Source organism: Nicotiana sylvestris, chromosome 9 (assembly GCF_000393655.2).
Source record: "Nicotiana sylvestris chromosome 9, ASM39365v2, whole genome shotgun sequence".
NCBI classification, from domain to species: Eukaryota; Viridiplantae; Streptophyta; class Magnoliopsida; order Solanales; family Solanaceae; genus Nicotiana; species Nicotiana sylvestris.
Window position 1 is genome coordinate 23,006,870 of NC_091065.1, and position 18,202 is coordinate 23,025,071.

Below are 18,202 nucleotides of genomic sequence, written 5' to 3' on the forward strand. Positions count from 1 at the left end.
TGGCTTTAAAAAAAAAAATAATAATAATAATAATAATAATAATAATAATAATAATAATAATAAGGTTTTGTGTTCTGATCTTCCATTTCGTTCATTGCAAACTTCAGTTTAATGGAAGGAGTGGCAACAAAATAATGCACTCTTATCTCATTCAGTTTACGAGAATCTATTTTTTTTATCCGTTCTAAAAAATGATTTATATCTAAATTTAGAAATAAATAAATATAAATTTTTAATTCTTCCCTCAATTAAAAACTTCAATAGTAATATAAATGTTTTGGCACATTTAATACCATTTTTGAAAAATAATTATAGCCACACAAATATTATGGCTTATTAAGGACTACAAAATCTTTAAATCTTCATTTCTTTCTTAAATTTTATACTCATTCAAATATGTTATAACATAAATTGGAATAAAAGGAGTATCTATTTTTTAAGTATAATTTAATATTAATAATTTTATTTTAATATATTTAGTTACGAATATAATTACCAATCCGGTACATGAAAATATTATTCAAATTAATATTTGTATAGAATTTTGTAACATAAAAAATGTATGCATTGTACATGAAATATTATTCAAATTAATATTTGTACATAATTTTGTAATGTAAAATGTGTGTCTCATTTACGTCATATTACATGAGTGCTTATTGTTATTTTTTTTCCTTTTACACAGAAGAACACTTTGTTGATCAAAAGACATAGTAACATTGTAGGTCGTGGATGTAAATAATTTGAAATGTGGCGATACATTGTATCCTTTTTGTAAATGTTACAAAAAGAAATAAATTTATTTGGATAAATAGTTAAAAATAGGTAATACTAATGCAAACCTGTCCTTGTATATCGAGTACCACACTATAGTGGACCTCGTAATCTGCGTCAAATGAGATGCTATCTGAAAGGGGTATAGCGTCAGGTATTTTGGCACTATACCTGGGCGTGCCACATTACTTGGCGTCATATATTAACGGCACAGTTAACGTTAATATATAGCGCCAAGTATTGTGGCACTATATATAAAAATGTCATCTTTTTTTTCCACTTATTTATGTATTTTGAGTCCAAAACAGTTATAGCACGTTTGGCCATGCTTCTCCACTCCTTTTATATAAAAAAAAGTGACTTTTTGTTTGACCAATCTCTTGGACGAAAAAAAATATTTTTGAAAAGAAATAGAAGTGTTTTTCAAATTAATTAGCTTAACAAAAACTGCTTCTCACCAAAAGTACTTTTGAAAAAAAAGCACTTTCGAGAAAAAACAATTCTCAAAATAAACTAATTTTTGCCGTTGGCCAAACAGGCTATTAATCACTTCTTGGTGGCATACAATGAATAAAAGCCTACAATTCACTGTCCATTAGACTAGATACTCCAAAGTATGGAGTATCTTGTAAACAAACAATAAAATACAAGAAGATGACAAAAGGCCTTTGTTTCTTTCTAGCTTTTTGAGAAACCAGGCCACACTTCCCCCATTCACTAGCATGGAGAGAACCTTTAAAAATGTCAAAACTTCCCACTACAGAAAAGTTCACACTCACTGACTCAAACCTATAAAATAAGAATCAAGATAGGGGTATACAAATGAAAGAGAAAGATAAAGCATCAGACTATACTATATTTTACAGTGGGGTTTTAAACTTCATGGGCAATTGGGGTTTCTACCAGGACCTCCATAGTAAAAGTAATGACCCCAATCATCATTATCTCCTGTTTGAACATCATAGCAATTCGATTGGTCAGTAAAGGAGCCAAGACTTTTGGGAGACTTGAGATTGTTGGAGCTATCAACCACTTGAATGTTCCTGAAATAACTTGACTTGCCAAAACCTTCTTCAGGGAAATGACCACTGCCCATTTGTGTTGCAGTATGTTGACCATCTGGTTCTGAATTCACTACCTCCCCACCCCATTCAATCATTGAAGCACTGTCTGCCAAGTAGGAGAACAAGAATGATGGCCAATACCCTAAGACATAATCATTCCCAAATTGCATCCACCAATGCCCTTCTTTTGTATCCTATAAACAGATATTCCAAATATAAAATGGCTTTACAAACAAAATCAAAAATATAGCAAAAGAAAACTTAGGAGTTATTAATGGTGCTTTAACAACTTGGCACAGCACCAAGAAATTGTGACACTAATCCACCGCTGATAAGTGTCACTTCAACAGCTACTGAAAGAAAGGAGTGAGCTCAGTTTCCTACACAAAAAGACTGCTTATTCTGTGATAATGGTGGTGTTTGGTTAACTTCTGCAACTCTACTATTCTACCACTCTTTGCTACCTCCACCAGCATAGTAGCGAATAACACTGCCCATCAAGGCTTAGGAAGATAGAAAGATATCACTTAGCACTTTTTGTCTCTACTAGAATTTGAACCTTCTATGATGGTTTTCACTCACTTTGTTGATAGAATCCATGGGTGCAAGAAAAGGAGTTATTAAAATTAAAATATTAGCCACTTTTTACACAACAACAAGAACACAACAACAACCCATCCCACAAGTGGGGTCTAGGGAGGGTAATATGTACGCAGACCTTACCCCTACCCCGAAGGGTAGGGAGGCTGTTTCCAGGAGACTCTCGGCTCAAAAAAGCAATAGGAGATGATATATGCGTAATAAAAATAACAACAATATATAAGAGATATGAAATATGAAATACAGGATACGAAATACGAAATACGAAATAGATGGCTGGTATAGTACAACTAGAAGGTAAAGCCCTGCATCAATAGACGACCAATGACATTCCTAGTCTAACTCCTAACTGGATAGTCTCCCTCTATTGTGCTGTAGAAATATTCACACTCTCCCCTAACCTACAACCTTAATGCTCGACCTCCATAATTCCCTATCAAGGGCCATGTCCTCAGTAATCCTAAGTCGCGTCATGTCATGTCTGATCACCTCTCCCCAATACTTCTTAGGTCTCCCTCTACCTCTCCGCGTGCCCACTACAGCCAGTCGCTCACACCTCCTCACCGGTGCATCAGTGCTCCTCCTCTGAATGTGCCCGAACCATCTGAGTCTTACTTCCCGCATCTTGTCCTCCATGGGGGCCACACCCACCTTCTCTCGAATATCTTCATTCCTAATCTTATCCATCCTTGTATGCCCGCACATCCACCTCAACATCCTCATCTCTGCTACTTTCATCTTCTGGGTGTGTGAGTTCTTTACCGGCCAACATTCAGTTCCATACAACATGGCAGGCCTAACCACTGCTCTATAAAACTTACCTTTTAGTAACGGTGGCACTTTCTTGTCACACAAGACTCCCGACGCTAACCTCCACTTCATCCACCCCACCCCTATACGGTGTGTGACATCCTCGTCAATCTCCCCGATCCCCTGAATAACCGATCCAAGGTACTTGAAACTACCCCTCTTTCACTGTTGATTTGAATGAAACCCGAGCAGAGGAGATTGTAGCAGCCTGTGGCTTGATATGCATCACTCTGCAAATAGTTATAACAAGGCATTCCAAAATTAGCAGCAACGCGATGCTGGAGAAGGCCATAGTAATTTCGAAAAGAAGCAGAGCATCAGTAATTTGTTAAGAAGCTTACAGTCCAGTAAGTGAACAGTCTCGTGTTATTGTCACCATATAGGTTCGGGCTAACCTGAGATTATGCGCATACTTCTATTCAACATCAGTACTTCAATTTTGTTATAATCTACTGCAGTTAAACCTGTATCAAAGCAAATATACCTGCCAACCAGCTTCAATGCTGTTCAAATCTTGACCAAAAGAACCACCAAGTAACCAAATCTGAGACAAGCTGAACTCATTTGGCTGCTGTATTTTGGGTTCCCAAACATTAATAGTTGCCTTTGCTCCATAATACTTGCCACCTTCAACATAAGCTATTGCATGCTGATCATCCATAAAACTCAATTAGAATTTACAAATACTAAAGTTTCCAAACAAAAAAAAAAGAAAGATCATAAGAAATCAAGAAATATGTGTACATATAGACAATAATCATGAATTCTTATATTTGTTAGCCATTTATTATGTTACTCGTATCCTCCAAAAAAGAACAACTATTAGAGGATCCGACACACACCAGGCAGCATTTTTTTAGGATATGAGCAACATATGTCCTTTATGATGGTAAAACTATGCACCTGATGGCCACTTTGATTGATGAAGTCAGGATCTGAGGACCTGGGCTTCGGAATGTTGTTACGCTTCTTCTTTCCATATCTTTTCACTGAACTTGCCCTTAAAACATCGTCTTTCTTTGTTCTCCTTACTGGAATCGTGTCTTCAGGACATCTTCCATTCATATGCCACAACTGAGTCAATGGTTTTGTTCTTTCTTTAGACCCCGTGGACATCTTATTATCGTCGTAAAGCCCTTCTGGATGATAGCTAGGCCTCATCTAAGCATCGTAAAAATACACAATACAATATTATCAAGATATTTTTAAACAGCAAAGTAAAGTTACACAATAATTCGGAAAAATACTGGTCCTTTTCTTTTTTCTTTTAAGAGTAAGAAATAGGAACCTGAATTTTGTGATCTTTAAGGAATGGGTGGTCAAAAGCTGGCTGGTGAGAGATGTGGACACAGTCAATGATATCTCCATCTGGACTCTGTTCAATCATTACATTCACAACATCAAAATTCTATATTCGTATATGATTTTCTCAACCTGAATCAAATATATTCCACTAAACAAAGGAAAGTGGTCTATCCTAGAATCTGGATTAAGTAATCTCAATTGCATTCAATAACAGGGACTAAGATTTGAAAATTAAACAGAAAAGAAAAAAAGGCAACTCTAGCCCCTTCCTCTTCCACCCCCCCCCCAAACACACACAAAGTGAGTGTAAACAAAATAATAAAGACAACTAAATCTACTATAACAAATTATTAGCTGAGAAAATAAGGTACAAAACTGAAAGAAAAAAAAAAGGGAAAAAAACAACACTCAAAACAACAATACGGAGTACTACTATTCTTCTTTTACTAGTGCACATTACTTTTCTCTAGCTACGAAATATAACTCAAATCTCAAAACCAAACTAGAAGAAGAATTTTTTTTTTCTTCTTTTTTTTTCCTAAACAAGATAATAGTGAGCTTTTCAACTTAGCAAATGTAAGGATTTACCTGAATGCTTTTAATGGGAGGTTTATTGAGCCTTTTCAAGTGTTTCTCTACCTCAAGCTTCTGTCTGGTGACTGCTGATAGCCTAGCGGCGCAAGATAGCGAGATTAGAGAACCCCAGAAATAAAGCAAGAACAAAGTTACTCTAACTGCTCCTCTCCTCCTTCTCTCACAGCTGCTAAAATGCACAGCAGTTGCCATTGTTTAGAAAAACACAATCCAACCAACGGAACAAGCAAAACCCAGGTGAAGAAATGTGCAAAAATGAGCAGTTTTGAGTTCAAAGTCCTTCCGCCATAACCCACAAATCAGCAGAGAGAGGCAAGAATCTCCTAAACTACACCCATCACGCGGCTTATCCTACCCACCCTTCGCTTTCGACTTTTCCCTCAATGAAGCGCTCTCAAGTCAAGTGTCTAGGACAGGGAGAGTGAGGAGATTTGACGTTTTCTTCTCTCTTTACTTTATCGAAAACTCCAATAAAATGCAGTGATGCGGGACTGTCTATTTTTGTTTTTCTATGCTAATTTATCACTCAGGGACTGTCTATTTTTGTTTTTCTATGCTAATTTATCGCTCAAATACATGACATTTTTTTCGTTGTTAGTTAGTCCAAAAAATATTTTTTTTAATTAAAAAATAATTTATTTTTTAAATCTCTTTACTTTTAATGAATTTATTTAGGGTCACAAATATTTATAGTTAATTTTAAACTATAAGTTTCAAAAAAAAATTCTTTCTTAAATTTTGTGATCGGTCAAACGTTGTTATTGCTAAATCTTCAGTATTTATTTCTTACATGGTAATCAATCAGTTAAAATAATTCACCTACTCTCTCCGTCCCGAGTTATATTATAGTGTTTGAATTAAGAAGAAAAAGTTTAAAATTTGTCTAAAATAAATTATAAATATTGTAACTATAAATTCAGTAATATATTACAAAATAAAATCCTAAATTTAATTATTACTAAACATAAAAGTATATAGCCGAGGGTCTTTCGAAAATAGTCTCTCTGCCTTCTTGGGATTGGGTTTGTTGTTGTTGTAAACATACGAGAAACTTTCAGAAATCACTATGTTTTAGTGGTTATTAGCTAGTTGTAACTATAATTTACTATATTACTTCCTATAGCTATGTTTTCAGGTTTTTTAGAGTGTATTCGGTGTATTTAAGCTACTGTATTCATGAATACAGTAGCATTTCTAGGCGTGAAATAAGGGATTATAGCTAGATAGAATTTGTATTCGAGTATATTCGACTGTATTCATGGCGTGAAACATGGGTTACAGCTATACAGATTATTGTATTCGACTGTATTCACGGCGTGAAACAGGGGATTACACTGTTTTTAAACGGGAAGTGAATCAATTAACATAATAGACTCCTAATATAACTCAACAAACTCAATTATAATACACAATTTGTATTTTCAGTTATAAAAAAGATTCTCAACCGAAAAACACCCCAAAAACATAGCAATCTTCAGAGAAATTATATAATACATCTGAATACATAAATTATATTAATTAAAAAAAACATATGCATACATTCATGGAATGTAGCGAGACAATGAATACGATAAAATACATAGAATACAGCGGGATACATTGAAAATACAATGAAAAAAGACAATGAATACAGCGAAATACATTGAAATACAATGAAAAAAAAAGATAATGAATATAATGAAATACATGAAAATACAGCGAGATATATTAAAATATATTAACAAACAATTCAAATTGCTCAGCCCTCAGATGGATGGATAAAGTCACGTCGGATGGAGTTGTATCTGCAGATGGATACATAAAGTCAAAATAAGTTCAGACCAACGCTGGCAATAATACTCTCACAATTCACAAACAATGGCGTCTATATCTATTCCTCTGGCGTATAAATCTCATTCCCTCAGTCGTTCCTCAAGTTATCGTCTTCATTTCACTACTACCGAACTTCACGTAATTACCACAAAATAACGGAGGTTTTTATTGATCTGATATGTTGCGTCAGAGAATGAGATTGGGAGGCTGAAGGCGGTGGTATCAATGAATAAGGGCCACGGTCGAACGGTGATGGTGGCAACTGCTCCAACATCCAGCGGAGGAGAAGACAGACATCGGGAAGTAGAGAGAGAGAGGGAGAATAGATATGGGGTAAGGGATATGAGAAATTTGAGGGGATATGAGAGAGAAAAATAATACAAAGCTTATTTTATGGCTTAATGGTAGGAGGCGACCAAAAATAGATATTTGTCTATAATAAATCAAAAGGTAGCTATGGAATATAATTTTTCTAAAGAGTATTTATTTAAAATAAATAAGGTATCAACCTTTGTTATAGGGGGTAACTAACCTTAAACATAAAGGTATAAATAATTTTTTGGATCAACTAAAAAGAAAAGGTGTTATTAACATTTAACATGGAGAAGATCAGCACGACATTAAGAATAGAACTATTAAAGAAAGTAAAGGGAAAATATTTAAAAGCTAGTTTCATAAAACAATAGTTAACATCAAAATTCAAAAAAATAATTAAATTAGTCATGAAAATCATATGAAGTAGTAAGCTATTCAACAAATTTTTGAAATGTCTTACTATATGTATTAGATGCGAAAGAATATTAAAATGAACGGAAAGTGGACGAGAGGAGAAAATGCATCACTCCACTGTTCTTATCGTTCTGTTTGAGGCTCCACAAAAAGATTCAGTATGGTATTCCCTTTTTGCAAATTTTCTTTAAAAGTATTTAACCGTTATCATTTTGAAACTTGCCCCTCCGTTCACATGTTTCAAGATTTGATGGAATCTTTTTTTTCCCCTCTTTTTTACCTTTCATTTTCTTATTACTTATTTGAGCGTAGCAGAGAGAATCTAATATTAGATTTTCTCCTCCCTCTTATCTGGATTCTAGTGTTAGCCTTTTGTATAATTGGTACCAACTATCAAAATTCAAAACATGTAAAAAAAACGGATTGAATCACAAAGATTTATTCATTTGTATGGAAGAAAATTCAAAAAAGAGCGGAAGGATCAGATAAAAATAGAAGAGTCAATATTTTTCAGTTTTTCTAAAAGTTCAATTTCTTTTTAGGAATTTTTAAAAACCTAAACTTCATTAGAGGTTTTTCTTAGTTTTTCGTAAAAATTGAGAAACTACTTTAAACCCTAAAAAGCTTTTATCTCATGGTGTTTGGTTGAATTCTCTTTCTAGGAAATTTTTTGATGACCTAATGATCTCTCTTTAATTTAGAGGGTATTTTGATTGCCTTTTAGGTTGGTCAGATTAGCTTTTAAGCTTTTTTTAGTTTTTTTTAGTGTTTGACAAATTTAAAAAGTACTTAAAATAAGTTAAAATTGCTCAAAACAAGCCAAAAGCAATAAGCTGAGTGTTAGGACCGAAAAAATCAGGTGTCATGCGGAAGCTAGCAAAACAAACTTGAACGACGATATATCAGACAAAAAAAGAGAAATCTACCAAAAGAGACACAAACATTTAACGTGGTTCGGTCAACTGACCTATGTCCACAACGGAGATGAGTAATCCACTATATAAAAAGAGAGTACAAAATATTGAGAAAACAACCTCACGAAGAGGCAAACACAAGTGACACACTAACACTTGTCCCATAAAGTTCTCCCCTAAACACGACTCTCAAACCCCATATTGCTACATTGTGGATGTTGCTGAATGAGAAGGAAGGATCCTCAATTTATAGAAGTCCAAACCTTTTCCTACAAGAAAAAAGACTAACCAAGTATAGGAGAATTATAATTTCCTTCTACAAAAAGGAAAACTCAATTAAGGTAATTATATTGCCCTTTTCCTTCAAGAGATAGGAAAATCAAATATGGTAAGAAAATTATGGCAAACACCTAACAATTCTCCCCCTTAGCCTAAATTTTCTGACAAAATAAACTTGATTCACCTTCTTCACATAGCCTTCAATAGGTTGCATCTCCAAATCTCCACCACAAAGTTTGTCTCAACGTGCGTAGCACACCGGTCAAATTTCTCAGACAAAAATTACGATTATCGTCAAATATGTTGCAGCTAGAACTGAACGCGCCAAGATGAACCTGTCTTGAACCTCGCTCTGATACCACTTGTTATGACGAGGAAGAGGCAAACCCGAAAATAAAGAAGATAAAGAACACCAAATTTTAACGTGGAAAACCCTTCAAATCGAAGGTAAAAACCACGGGATCACAAAGATCCAAAAAGCTCTACTATAACAATAAGAGGGTTACAAAAGTTCTCCAAATTAGATACACAACAAGTGCCAAACACGGAGCAACAACTGTAACAAGAGCAACAACTAATCAATTGAAGAAAGAGGAGAATTCACAAAAATAAAGCTGCTGTTTGAGGCTAGAAATCAGATGTCACGAGCCACCAAATCCGATCTTCACCATTCAAATCTAAGACCAAGATGTTATGAACGCTCAATCGAAATTTTAGCCCGATCCAACGGTTATCAAATCAGAAAACGTGATTTGAATATTGGCTAGTCGGAATAAAAATCTGCAACAAAATAAATATTTTTCTTCTCTCTTCTCTCTTGACGAAAGCTCTCTCAAAAACCACTCTTATGTGTTTAGTCTTTCAAAGACTTGTATCAATGAGCATAGAATAATTCTCCAAGGTTGTCCTATTTATAGATCATGAGTGGTGCTTTCTCTTAAAGCCAAAACCCACTCAAAATAGGAATAAACCGAATCCAATTCCAAATAGGAATGTAAACCAAAAGAGAATATGATTAGGCTATTAGGCCTTTGGCTGGATAATATGGGCATGAGCCCAACAAACTCCCCCTCCAACGAAGGAGCCAAATATGTCTTTAAGTAGAGGAACTATTGACAGGCTTCATGCCTGCCAATTTTCTACAAAATTCATGTTTATCTGCAACCGCCGCCTTTGTCAGCATATCCGAAGGATTTTCATCAGTGTGTATCTTCTCAACATCAAATAATTTCTCTTCCACGGCCATTCTTATCCAATGATACTTTCTATTTATATGCTTGGTCTTAGAATGAAAAGTGGAGTGCTTGGTGAGACAGATAGCACTCTGATTATCACAAAATAAGATATACCTTGGCTGCTCAAAGCCAAGATCATTAATAAACTCCTTCATCCATAATAGTTCTTTGGCACCTTCTGTAACTGCAATATATTCGGCTTCTGTGGTGGATAGAGCTATGCATTTCTGTAGTCTAGATTGCCAAGAAACAGCTCCCCCTGCAAAAGTGATCAAATAACCGGAAGTGGATCTTGAATTATCAAGATTGCCTCCTAAATCAGAGTCTGTGTAACAAACAAGTTCAGGTTTGTCATTGCCAAAGCACAGCTTCAAATCTGCAGTACCTTTCAAATACCTTAATATCCATTTTACTGCATCCCAATGTTCCTTTCCATGATTAGAAAGGAATCTACTAATAGTACTAACGACATGTGCAATATCTAGTCTAGTGCAAGCCATAGCATACATCAAACTACCAACGGCAGAAGAGTAAGGAATACGAGACATCTGTTTTTCTCTCTTTATCAGTAAATGGACTCTGACTAATACTTAATTTGAAGTGTTTAACAAGAGGAGTACTAACCACTTTTGCATCTGTCATATTGAACCTCTTGAGTACCTTCTCATCTATTGCTTTTGGGACAGAAATAACTTATTTCTATCTCTGTGTCGGTGGATTTGAATGCCCAAGATTTTCTTTGTTGGCCCCAAGTCCTTCATCACAAACGATTTGCTCAACTGCTTCTTAAGGACTGCAATTCTTGATTTATTCTTGCCAACAATAAGCATGTCATCCACATAAAGTAATAAAATAATAAAATCATCATCAGAGAACTTCTGGAAGAATACACAGTGGTATGAAGAAGTTTTCTTGTACCCTTGTTCTTCTATGACATATTCAAACTTCAAATACCATTGCCTTGGAGCTTGTTTCAATCCATACAGGCTCTTTTTCAATTTGCAGACATAATTTTCTTTTCCCTTAGTTACAAAATCCTCAGGTTGCTCCATATAAATCTCCTCATCTAAATCACCATGAAGAAAAGCAGTCTTGACATCCATCTGCTCAACCTCTAAATCTAGACTTGCAGTTAAGCTTAGAACCACACGAATAGAAGACATCTTCACAACATGGGAGAAAATTTCATCAAAGTCTACTCCCTTCTTCTGGCCAAAACCTTTAACAACTAACCTCGCCTTGTATCTAGGCGCAGAGGTATGGTTATCTTGCTTTATTCTGAATATCCATTTATTAGATAAAGCTCTCTTACCTTTCGGCAATTTTACTAACTCATACGTGACATTCTTATGGAGTGACTTCATCTCATCTTCCATCACTTCGATCCACCGATCTTTGTGAGTGTCTTGCATGGCTTCATCATAATTCTCAGGTTCTCCCATGTCAGTCAAAAGTACATACTCATCAGGAGGATAGCGCATGGATTTTTTCTTCTCCCTTGTAGATCTTCTAAGAGAGGTTTCAGGAGCATTCGAAGTAGTTACCTGTGCAGGAATTGGTTGCTGATCAACCACAACTTCATCAACTGGAGCATTCATAACATATACACCATGATGATCATTTTAATCTTGATCACTATCTCCACCATTGTCTTGGGTTCCTTCATGTGCAATAGGTGCCTTAGCAATTGAAACTGGATCAATATCAACTAAGCTCTCATTACTCTGAGAATCTATCTTCTCAGCTTTGTCAATATCTTCAGTAATTTTATTGTTAACTGGATCATAAAAACGATACCCAAACTCATCTTGACCATAACCGATAAAGATGCACTGCTTAGTTTTGACATCCAGTTTCGATCTCTCATATTTAGGAACATGCACACAAGCTTTACACCCAAAAACTCTCAGGTGATCATAAGAAACACCTTTGGCAAACCAAACTCTGTTTGGGACATCACCATCCAAAGCAATTGCATTAGACAAATTGATAACATAGGCAAAAGTGTTATGTGCTTCCGTCCAAAATGTATTTGGAAGTTTAGCCTCTGAAAGTAAGCATCTAACTCTCTCAACTAGAGTTCTATTCATCCTCTCTACCAAACCATTCAATTGAGGTGTCTTGGGCGGAGTTTTCTGATGACGAATTCCTTTTTCCTTGCAATAGTTATCAAAGGGACCACAATATTCACCACCATTGTCAGTGCGAATACATTTTAATTTCTTCCCTGTTTGTCTCTCAGCTAAGGCCTGAAATTCCTTAAACACGCTAAGTGCTTGATCTTTAGATTTCAAAGGATACACCTAGAGCTTACGAGAATGATCATAGGTCACAAAGTAAAGTGCACTACCTTTTGGCTTTACTTTAAAAAGACCACACAAATCAGAGTGTACTAGCTCCAATAAATTGGGCTTTCTTGAGGGAGGATGGCTATGAAAGGAAACCGTTTTCTGTTTGCCAGCTAAACAATGTATGCACATTTTCAGCTTTGCTTGTTTCACTCCAGAAGGCAAACTTTTCTTGGCCAAACACGTAATCCTCCTCTCACTCATATGACTCAATCTTCGATGCCACAATTCTGACGAAGTATCACTTTCCACCAGATTTATTGAGTCATTAAGAATAGAGCCCTGTGTCACATATAAATAACCAGACTTGACTCCTCGAGCCACTACTAACGAGCCCTTGATGAGCTTCCATTGGCCATTAAAGAGGGTATTATGGTAACCTTCATCGTCTAATCTTCCTGCGGAGATCAAATTGAAAGGAAAGTTTGGAGCATGCTTGACATCTTGAAGAACTAACGTTGAACCATTATTAGTTTTTAAACAAACTGTGCCAACACCAAACACCTTAACTTCACTAGCATTGCCCATTTTTAACACTCCAGAATCAACAGGAGTATAAGATGAGAAAAAGTCTTTTCTTGGTGCGACATGTGAGGTAACTCCAGAATCTACTATCCAGCTCGTCTCATGGGATACCAAATTGATGAAATTTTCATCATAAGCAAAAAGAAGGTCATCTCGAACAATAGCAGCAACATTGTTCTCGTTATTTTCAGCTTTCTTTCCATCTCTAGTGTCTTCATTCAACTTGCGGCAAAACCTTTTGGTGTGTCCTTTCTTGCCACAGTGGTTGCATGTAATATTATAGTATGACTTACTTCTACTTTTACCTCTATTCCTTGAGCCTCTTGTTCTATCTCTCCCCCGGTCTTCAGTAACCAAGATATCTGCTTGTGAGGACGAACCCTGAGGTTTCTCCTTACTTCCTCGTTCAACACACCACTCTTGGCATATTCCATGGTCACATTACCTCTAGGAGCTGAGTTTGTCAAAGAAACACGAAGAGTTTCCCAAGAGTCTAGCAGAGTATTAATAAGCCAAAGTCCTTGTATCTCATCATCAAAATTAACTCCCATTCCAGATAACTGATCACGGACGCCCTGAAAATCATTTATGTGATCAAGGATAGGGCTGTCTTCCTTGTATTTAAAGGTCATCATTTGCTTTAGTAGAAACAATTTGTTGTTCCCGATTTTTGAAGCATAAAGAGTCTAGCTTTTCCCACAATGATCTTGCATGTATCTCGTTCACAATATGGTTGCGAACATTATCTTCAACCCATTGTCGTATATATCCACATACTTGTTGGTGCTCGAAATTCCAATCTTCATCGGATATACTCTCGGGTTTATGAGCTGAAAAACGGGTAGATGCATCTTCTTCACGAACAACAAGTCTTTCATCTTGCTTCTCCAAACATTATAATTTCTCTCATTTAAACATACCATCTTGCTCATATTCGCCTCCATTCCATAACAACTCGGATAAATAACCAAGGCTCTGATACCACTGTTAGGACTGAAAAAATCAGGTGACATGCGGAAGCTAGTAAAACAAACTTAAACGACGATATATCAGACAAAAAAGAGAAATCTAACAAAAGAGACACAAATATTTAACGTGGTTCGGTCAACTGACATATGTCCACAACGGAGATGAGTAATCCACTATATAAAAAGAGAGTACAAAATATTGAGAGAACAACCTCATGAAGAGGCAAACACAAGTGTCGTACTAACACTTGTCCCGTAAAGTTCTCCCCCTAAACACGACTCTCAAACCCCATATGGCTACATTGTGGATGCTGCTGAATGAGAAAGAAGGATCCTCAATTTATAGAAGTCCAAACTTTTTCCTACAAGAAAAAGGACTAGCCAAGTATAGGAGAATTATAATTTCCTTCTACAAAAAGGAAAACTCAATTAAGGTAATTATATTGTCATTTTCCTTCTAGAGATAGGAAAATCAAATATGGTAAGAAAATTATAGCAAACACCTAACACTGAGCAACCCAACTTATTGCTTTTTGGCTAAAAAGCTATTTGTACTGAAAAATCACTTTTTTAAAACCAATCCAAACGGAGTCTTAGTCATATATGAAGGTATAAAGCAACTTATATAGAACTAAAATTAGACACGAAAATTAACAGAAATTAGAAGTCGCGGTGAAAACACTCGAGAGGTATTATCCGTCATAATTTACTCATTATCAATTTATATACAGTTTTTTTTATTTTTTTGCACTTGATCCTTTTATGTTACCTCGAGTCAGACTTAAACGAGAAAATACTTGAATAAAGATGGTTTCAAAGCCATTTCGTTATTCTTTTATTCAACTTAATAATAATAATAATAATAATAATAATAATAATAATAATAATAATAATAATAATAATAATTCCTCAGATCATTCAACCTTAAAATTATTGCACTATTTCCAACTTCAAGTGTATTTTTCTTAAAATTTAAGCTGATGTTTTATCAGAAGAATCTATACATATGACTGGATACGTATACAAAGGACTGACATCTGATTTATCTTATCTTCCATGTGAATGCATCATCATGGCTTCAGTAGATTCAGAAATAATGAAGTTTGTCCTAACATAATTTTCAAAAAAAAAGAAAGAAGAAAAACGAGTGAATACAATGGAAAAATGTTTTATTATTTCAATTAACGTTTTTAGTCAGAGAATCAGCTGCCAACGTGGAGTCTCCTCTACGATAATGTTTCTTTCTTCTTCTATTAGACAAAGATTCTGTCCTTTAATATTGTTTAGAGCACAATATCAAAGGGACTAATTTTTGTCAAGTTTAAGATTTTTGGATATACTATATTAAAAGCACGAAGGTCGTTAGTAAAATATTGTTTATTTTTTTTATCTTTTAAAATTAAAGTTTCACATGAGACAAAATAGTCATTTAAATTTTTTCTAATATTTAGGACTTTGAAGTTATTACTTATTAAATCTTTCCTTATTTGAACTATACACAAAGTCCTAATATTTGAGACTTCAAAATAAATTAAAATTCTACCTTATATATATTTTTTCATTATTGAACAATGTAACATAATTATAGTAAAAGTAAAGGGAAAAATCGAAACAATAAAAAGAAAAGGATCGGATAATGAGGACTTTACAATAATTAAAAAATGTGACTTTTGTTATAAATATATTATATTATGGATGTTCATTTAGTACTCCGTTGTAAATAAGCTTCCTGAAGAAGCTTATCCATATGAGACTACACCGTAAATATGTTTATCTATTTAAGTACTCTATTGGAAATAAGCTTCTTGAAGAAGCTTATCACTTCGATACCCGGTTATGGATAAACATTACCCCCGGTAGAAGATTATCCATACCGGGTATAATAAGCTTATCCTTTCAGTACCCAGTTATGGATAAATATTATCCCCGGTAGAAGATTATCCATACCGGGTATAATAAGCTTATCCTTTCAGTACCCAGTTATGGATAAACATTACCCCCGGTAGAAGATTATCCATATCGGGTATAATAAGCTTATCCTTTCAGTACTCCGTTATGGATAAACATTGCTCTCAGTAGAAGATTATCCATATCTGGTATAGTAGCAGCTTACACAACAGCTTCCTTTCTTCTATAAATAGAAGAGATTTCAGTTCATTATGTACATCAGTTTGAATTCGAATAATATATCAGTTTCTCTCTATACTTGTCTTTACTTTATAGTCTTTATTTTATAACACGTTATCAGCACGAGACTCTGCCATCTCGAGCAAATATTTTGAAAGTATCTGAGGTAAGAACTTTCTTTTCCTAAATAATGTCAAATCTTTCTAAACTTGAATTTGTAGCCCTGGATATATCGGGCAAAAGCTACATGTCTTGGGTGCTTGATGCTGAAATTCATCTTGATGCGATGGGTCTGGCAGACACCATCAAAGACAAAAAATCAGGCATCAAACCAAGACCGTGCCAAAGCAATGATATTCCTATGCCATCACCTTGATGAGGGCCTGAAAATGGAATATCTTACTGTTAAAGATCCAGTCATACTGTGGAATAATTTGAAAGATAGATATGACCACCTGAAGATGGTCGTTCTTCCACATGCACGATATGATTGGACTCATCTAAGGCTACAAAATTTAAATCTATCAGTGAGTATAGTTCTGCTATGTTCAGAATTATTTCCCAATTGAAGTTATGTGGTGATAATATTACTGATCATGATATGTTGGAGAAAACTTTCACCACTTTTTATGCCTCGAATATGCTCCTACAGCAGCAATATCAAGAGATGTGATTTAAAAAGTATTCTGAACTTATCTCACATCTTCTTATAGCCGAGCAACATAATGGGCTATTAATGAAAAATCATGAAAGCTGACCTATTGGTTCTTGTCCATTCCCTAAAATGAATGAGACGAACTTCCACCAGGCTAAACGTGGAAAAGGTCGTGGCCCCAGTCGTGGTCATGGTCGTGGTCGGGAAAGAAACTCTAATCATGGTAATAATAATGCACCAAAGAACACTCCTCACCACCAGCAGTGGAAAAGGAAGGAACAAAAGCATGAAGCGGTGCAAGCACCAAATGCAGAAAATGCATGCTATAGATGTGGAGAAAAATGGCACTAGTCACGTACCTGTCGTACGCCAAAGCACCTGGTTGAGCTTTATCAAGCCTCCCTAAAGAAGACAGAGAAAAATGCTGAAACAAATTTTATTTCTGAAAATAATTTAGACTTCATGCATTTGGATGTAGCTGATTACTTTGCACTCCCAGAAGGAGAAACAAGTCATGTAATCGGTGGTGAATCTGTAGAAATGTAAATATTTTAATTTTTGTTATTTGTAATAGATAGTATGGTTATGTAATTGTTGTACATAAAGAAAAATTATGATTTGATAATGATGTTTACTATAATATATCTTGTTTATGTCATTTTGAAGAATATGGATAACATTATTAGATCAACTTAAACTCTAGCAGAGTTTGCAAGAAATATACAACCACAAGAAGTGGTTATATTTCGTATATCTCATTGTAATTATATTTTGTTAACTACCAGAAGTGGTATATGCCTATGATCACCAGAAGTGATAATTTAGGCTTTCTATGGTTACAATTGAAGATAAGCTACATAAATATTCTCTATATTAAATGCACGCCTCGATTTGCTCCTGAAGTAGTAAATATTTTAAAAGAGGTTGAGGCATCACAATTTGATGTGATTAATGCGCATTCAGATAATTATGTTCGATTTCCTGAAGGATGAGAACTTTTGATAATATTAATCCATTCCCTGAAGTGAATGTGACAATACTAATAAGTCGGGTAAATATGAACGCGCTCTTGATGTGAATACATTACAATTCACCTCCAGAAGAGTTAATATAATTGAGAGAATATATACTCAATATTTCGTATTTTAAATTTGCTCCTGAAGAAGTAACACAATTGAAATTGCCTCCTGAAGTGGAAAAATATTATGAAGAGGAGTTTTCGTGTGCTTAAACAATTGTTTTACATTGTTTATTTGATTGTGATTTTCTCTCATGACACCAGCAGTGTCTGAGCAATATTTGATAGTACAAAATGTATCAACAACTCCTGAAGAGCTAAATGTTTGCCTAAAGAATACATGACACCAGTAGTGCCAGATAAATATTAGATTGTGGATAATAAATGAAGGCTCTCGAAGAGCTTATATACAAATATGTCATTCATATTATATGATTATGGTCAA

At 34.9% G+C, this 18,202-nt stretch overlaps 1 protein-coding gene across 1 annotated transcript; it reads right to left on the reverse strand.

Annotated features, from left to right (window-relative positions):
- Nucleotides 1-1,525: 1,525 nt before the first annotated feature.
- On the reverse strand, nucleotides 1,526-5,639 carry LOC104223536 (protein neprosin-like). The gene is made up of 8 exons (XM_070156940.1): nucleotides 5,142-5,639; nucleotides 4,537-4,623; nucleotides 4,152-4,409; nucleotides 3,733-3,897; nucleotides 3,590-3,643; nucleotides 3,394-3,478; nucleotides 2,136-2,191; nucleotides 1,526-2,032 (listed from the first exon to the last, which is right to left on the reverse strand). Exons 1-8 carry the CDS (start codon nucleotides 5,337-5,339, stop codon nucleotides 1,655-1,657), a joined length of 1,281 nt encoding a protein of 426 aa, XP_070013041.1. The 5' UTR covers nucleotides 5,340-5,639; the 3' UTR covers nucleotides 1,526-1,654.
- Between the last annotated feature and the right edge of the window lie 12,563 nt (nucleotides 5,640-18,202).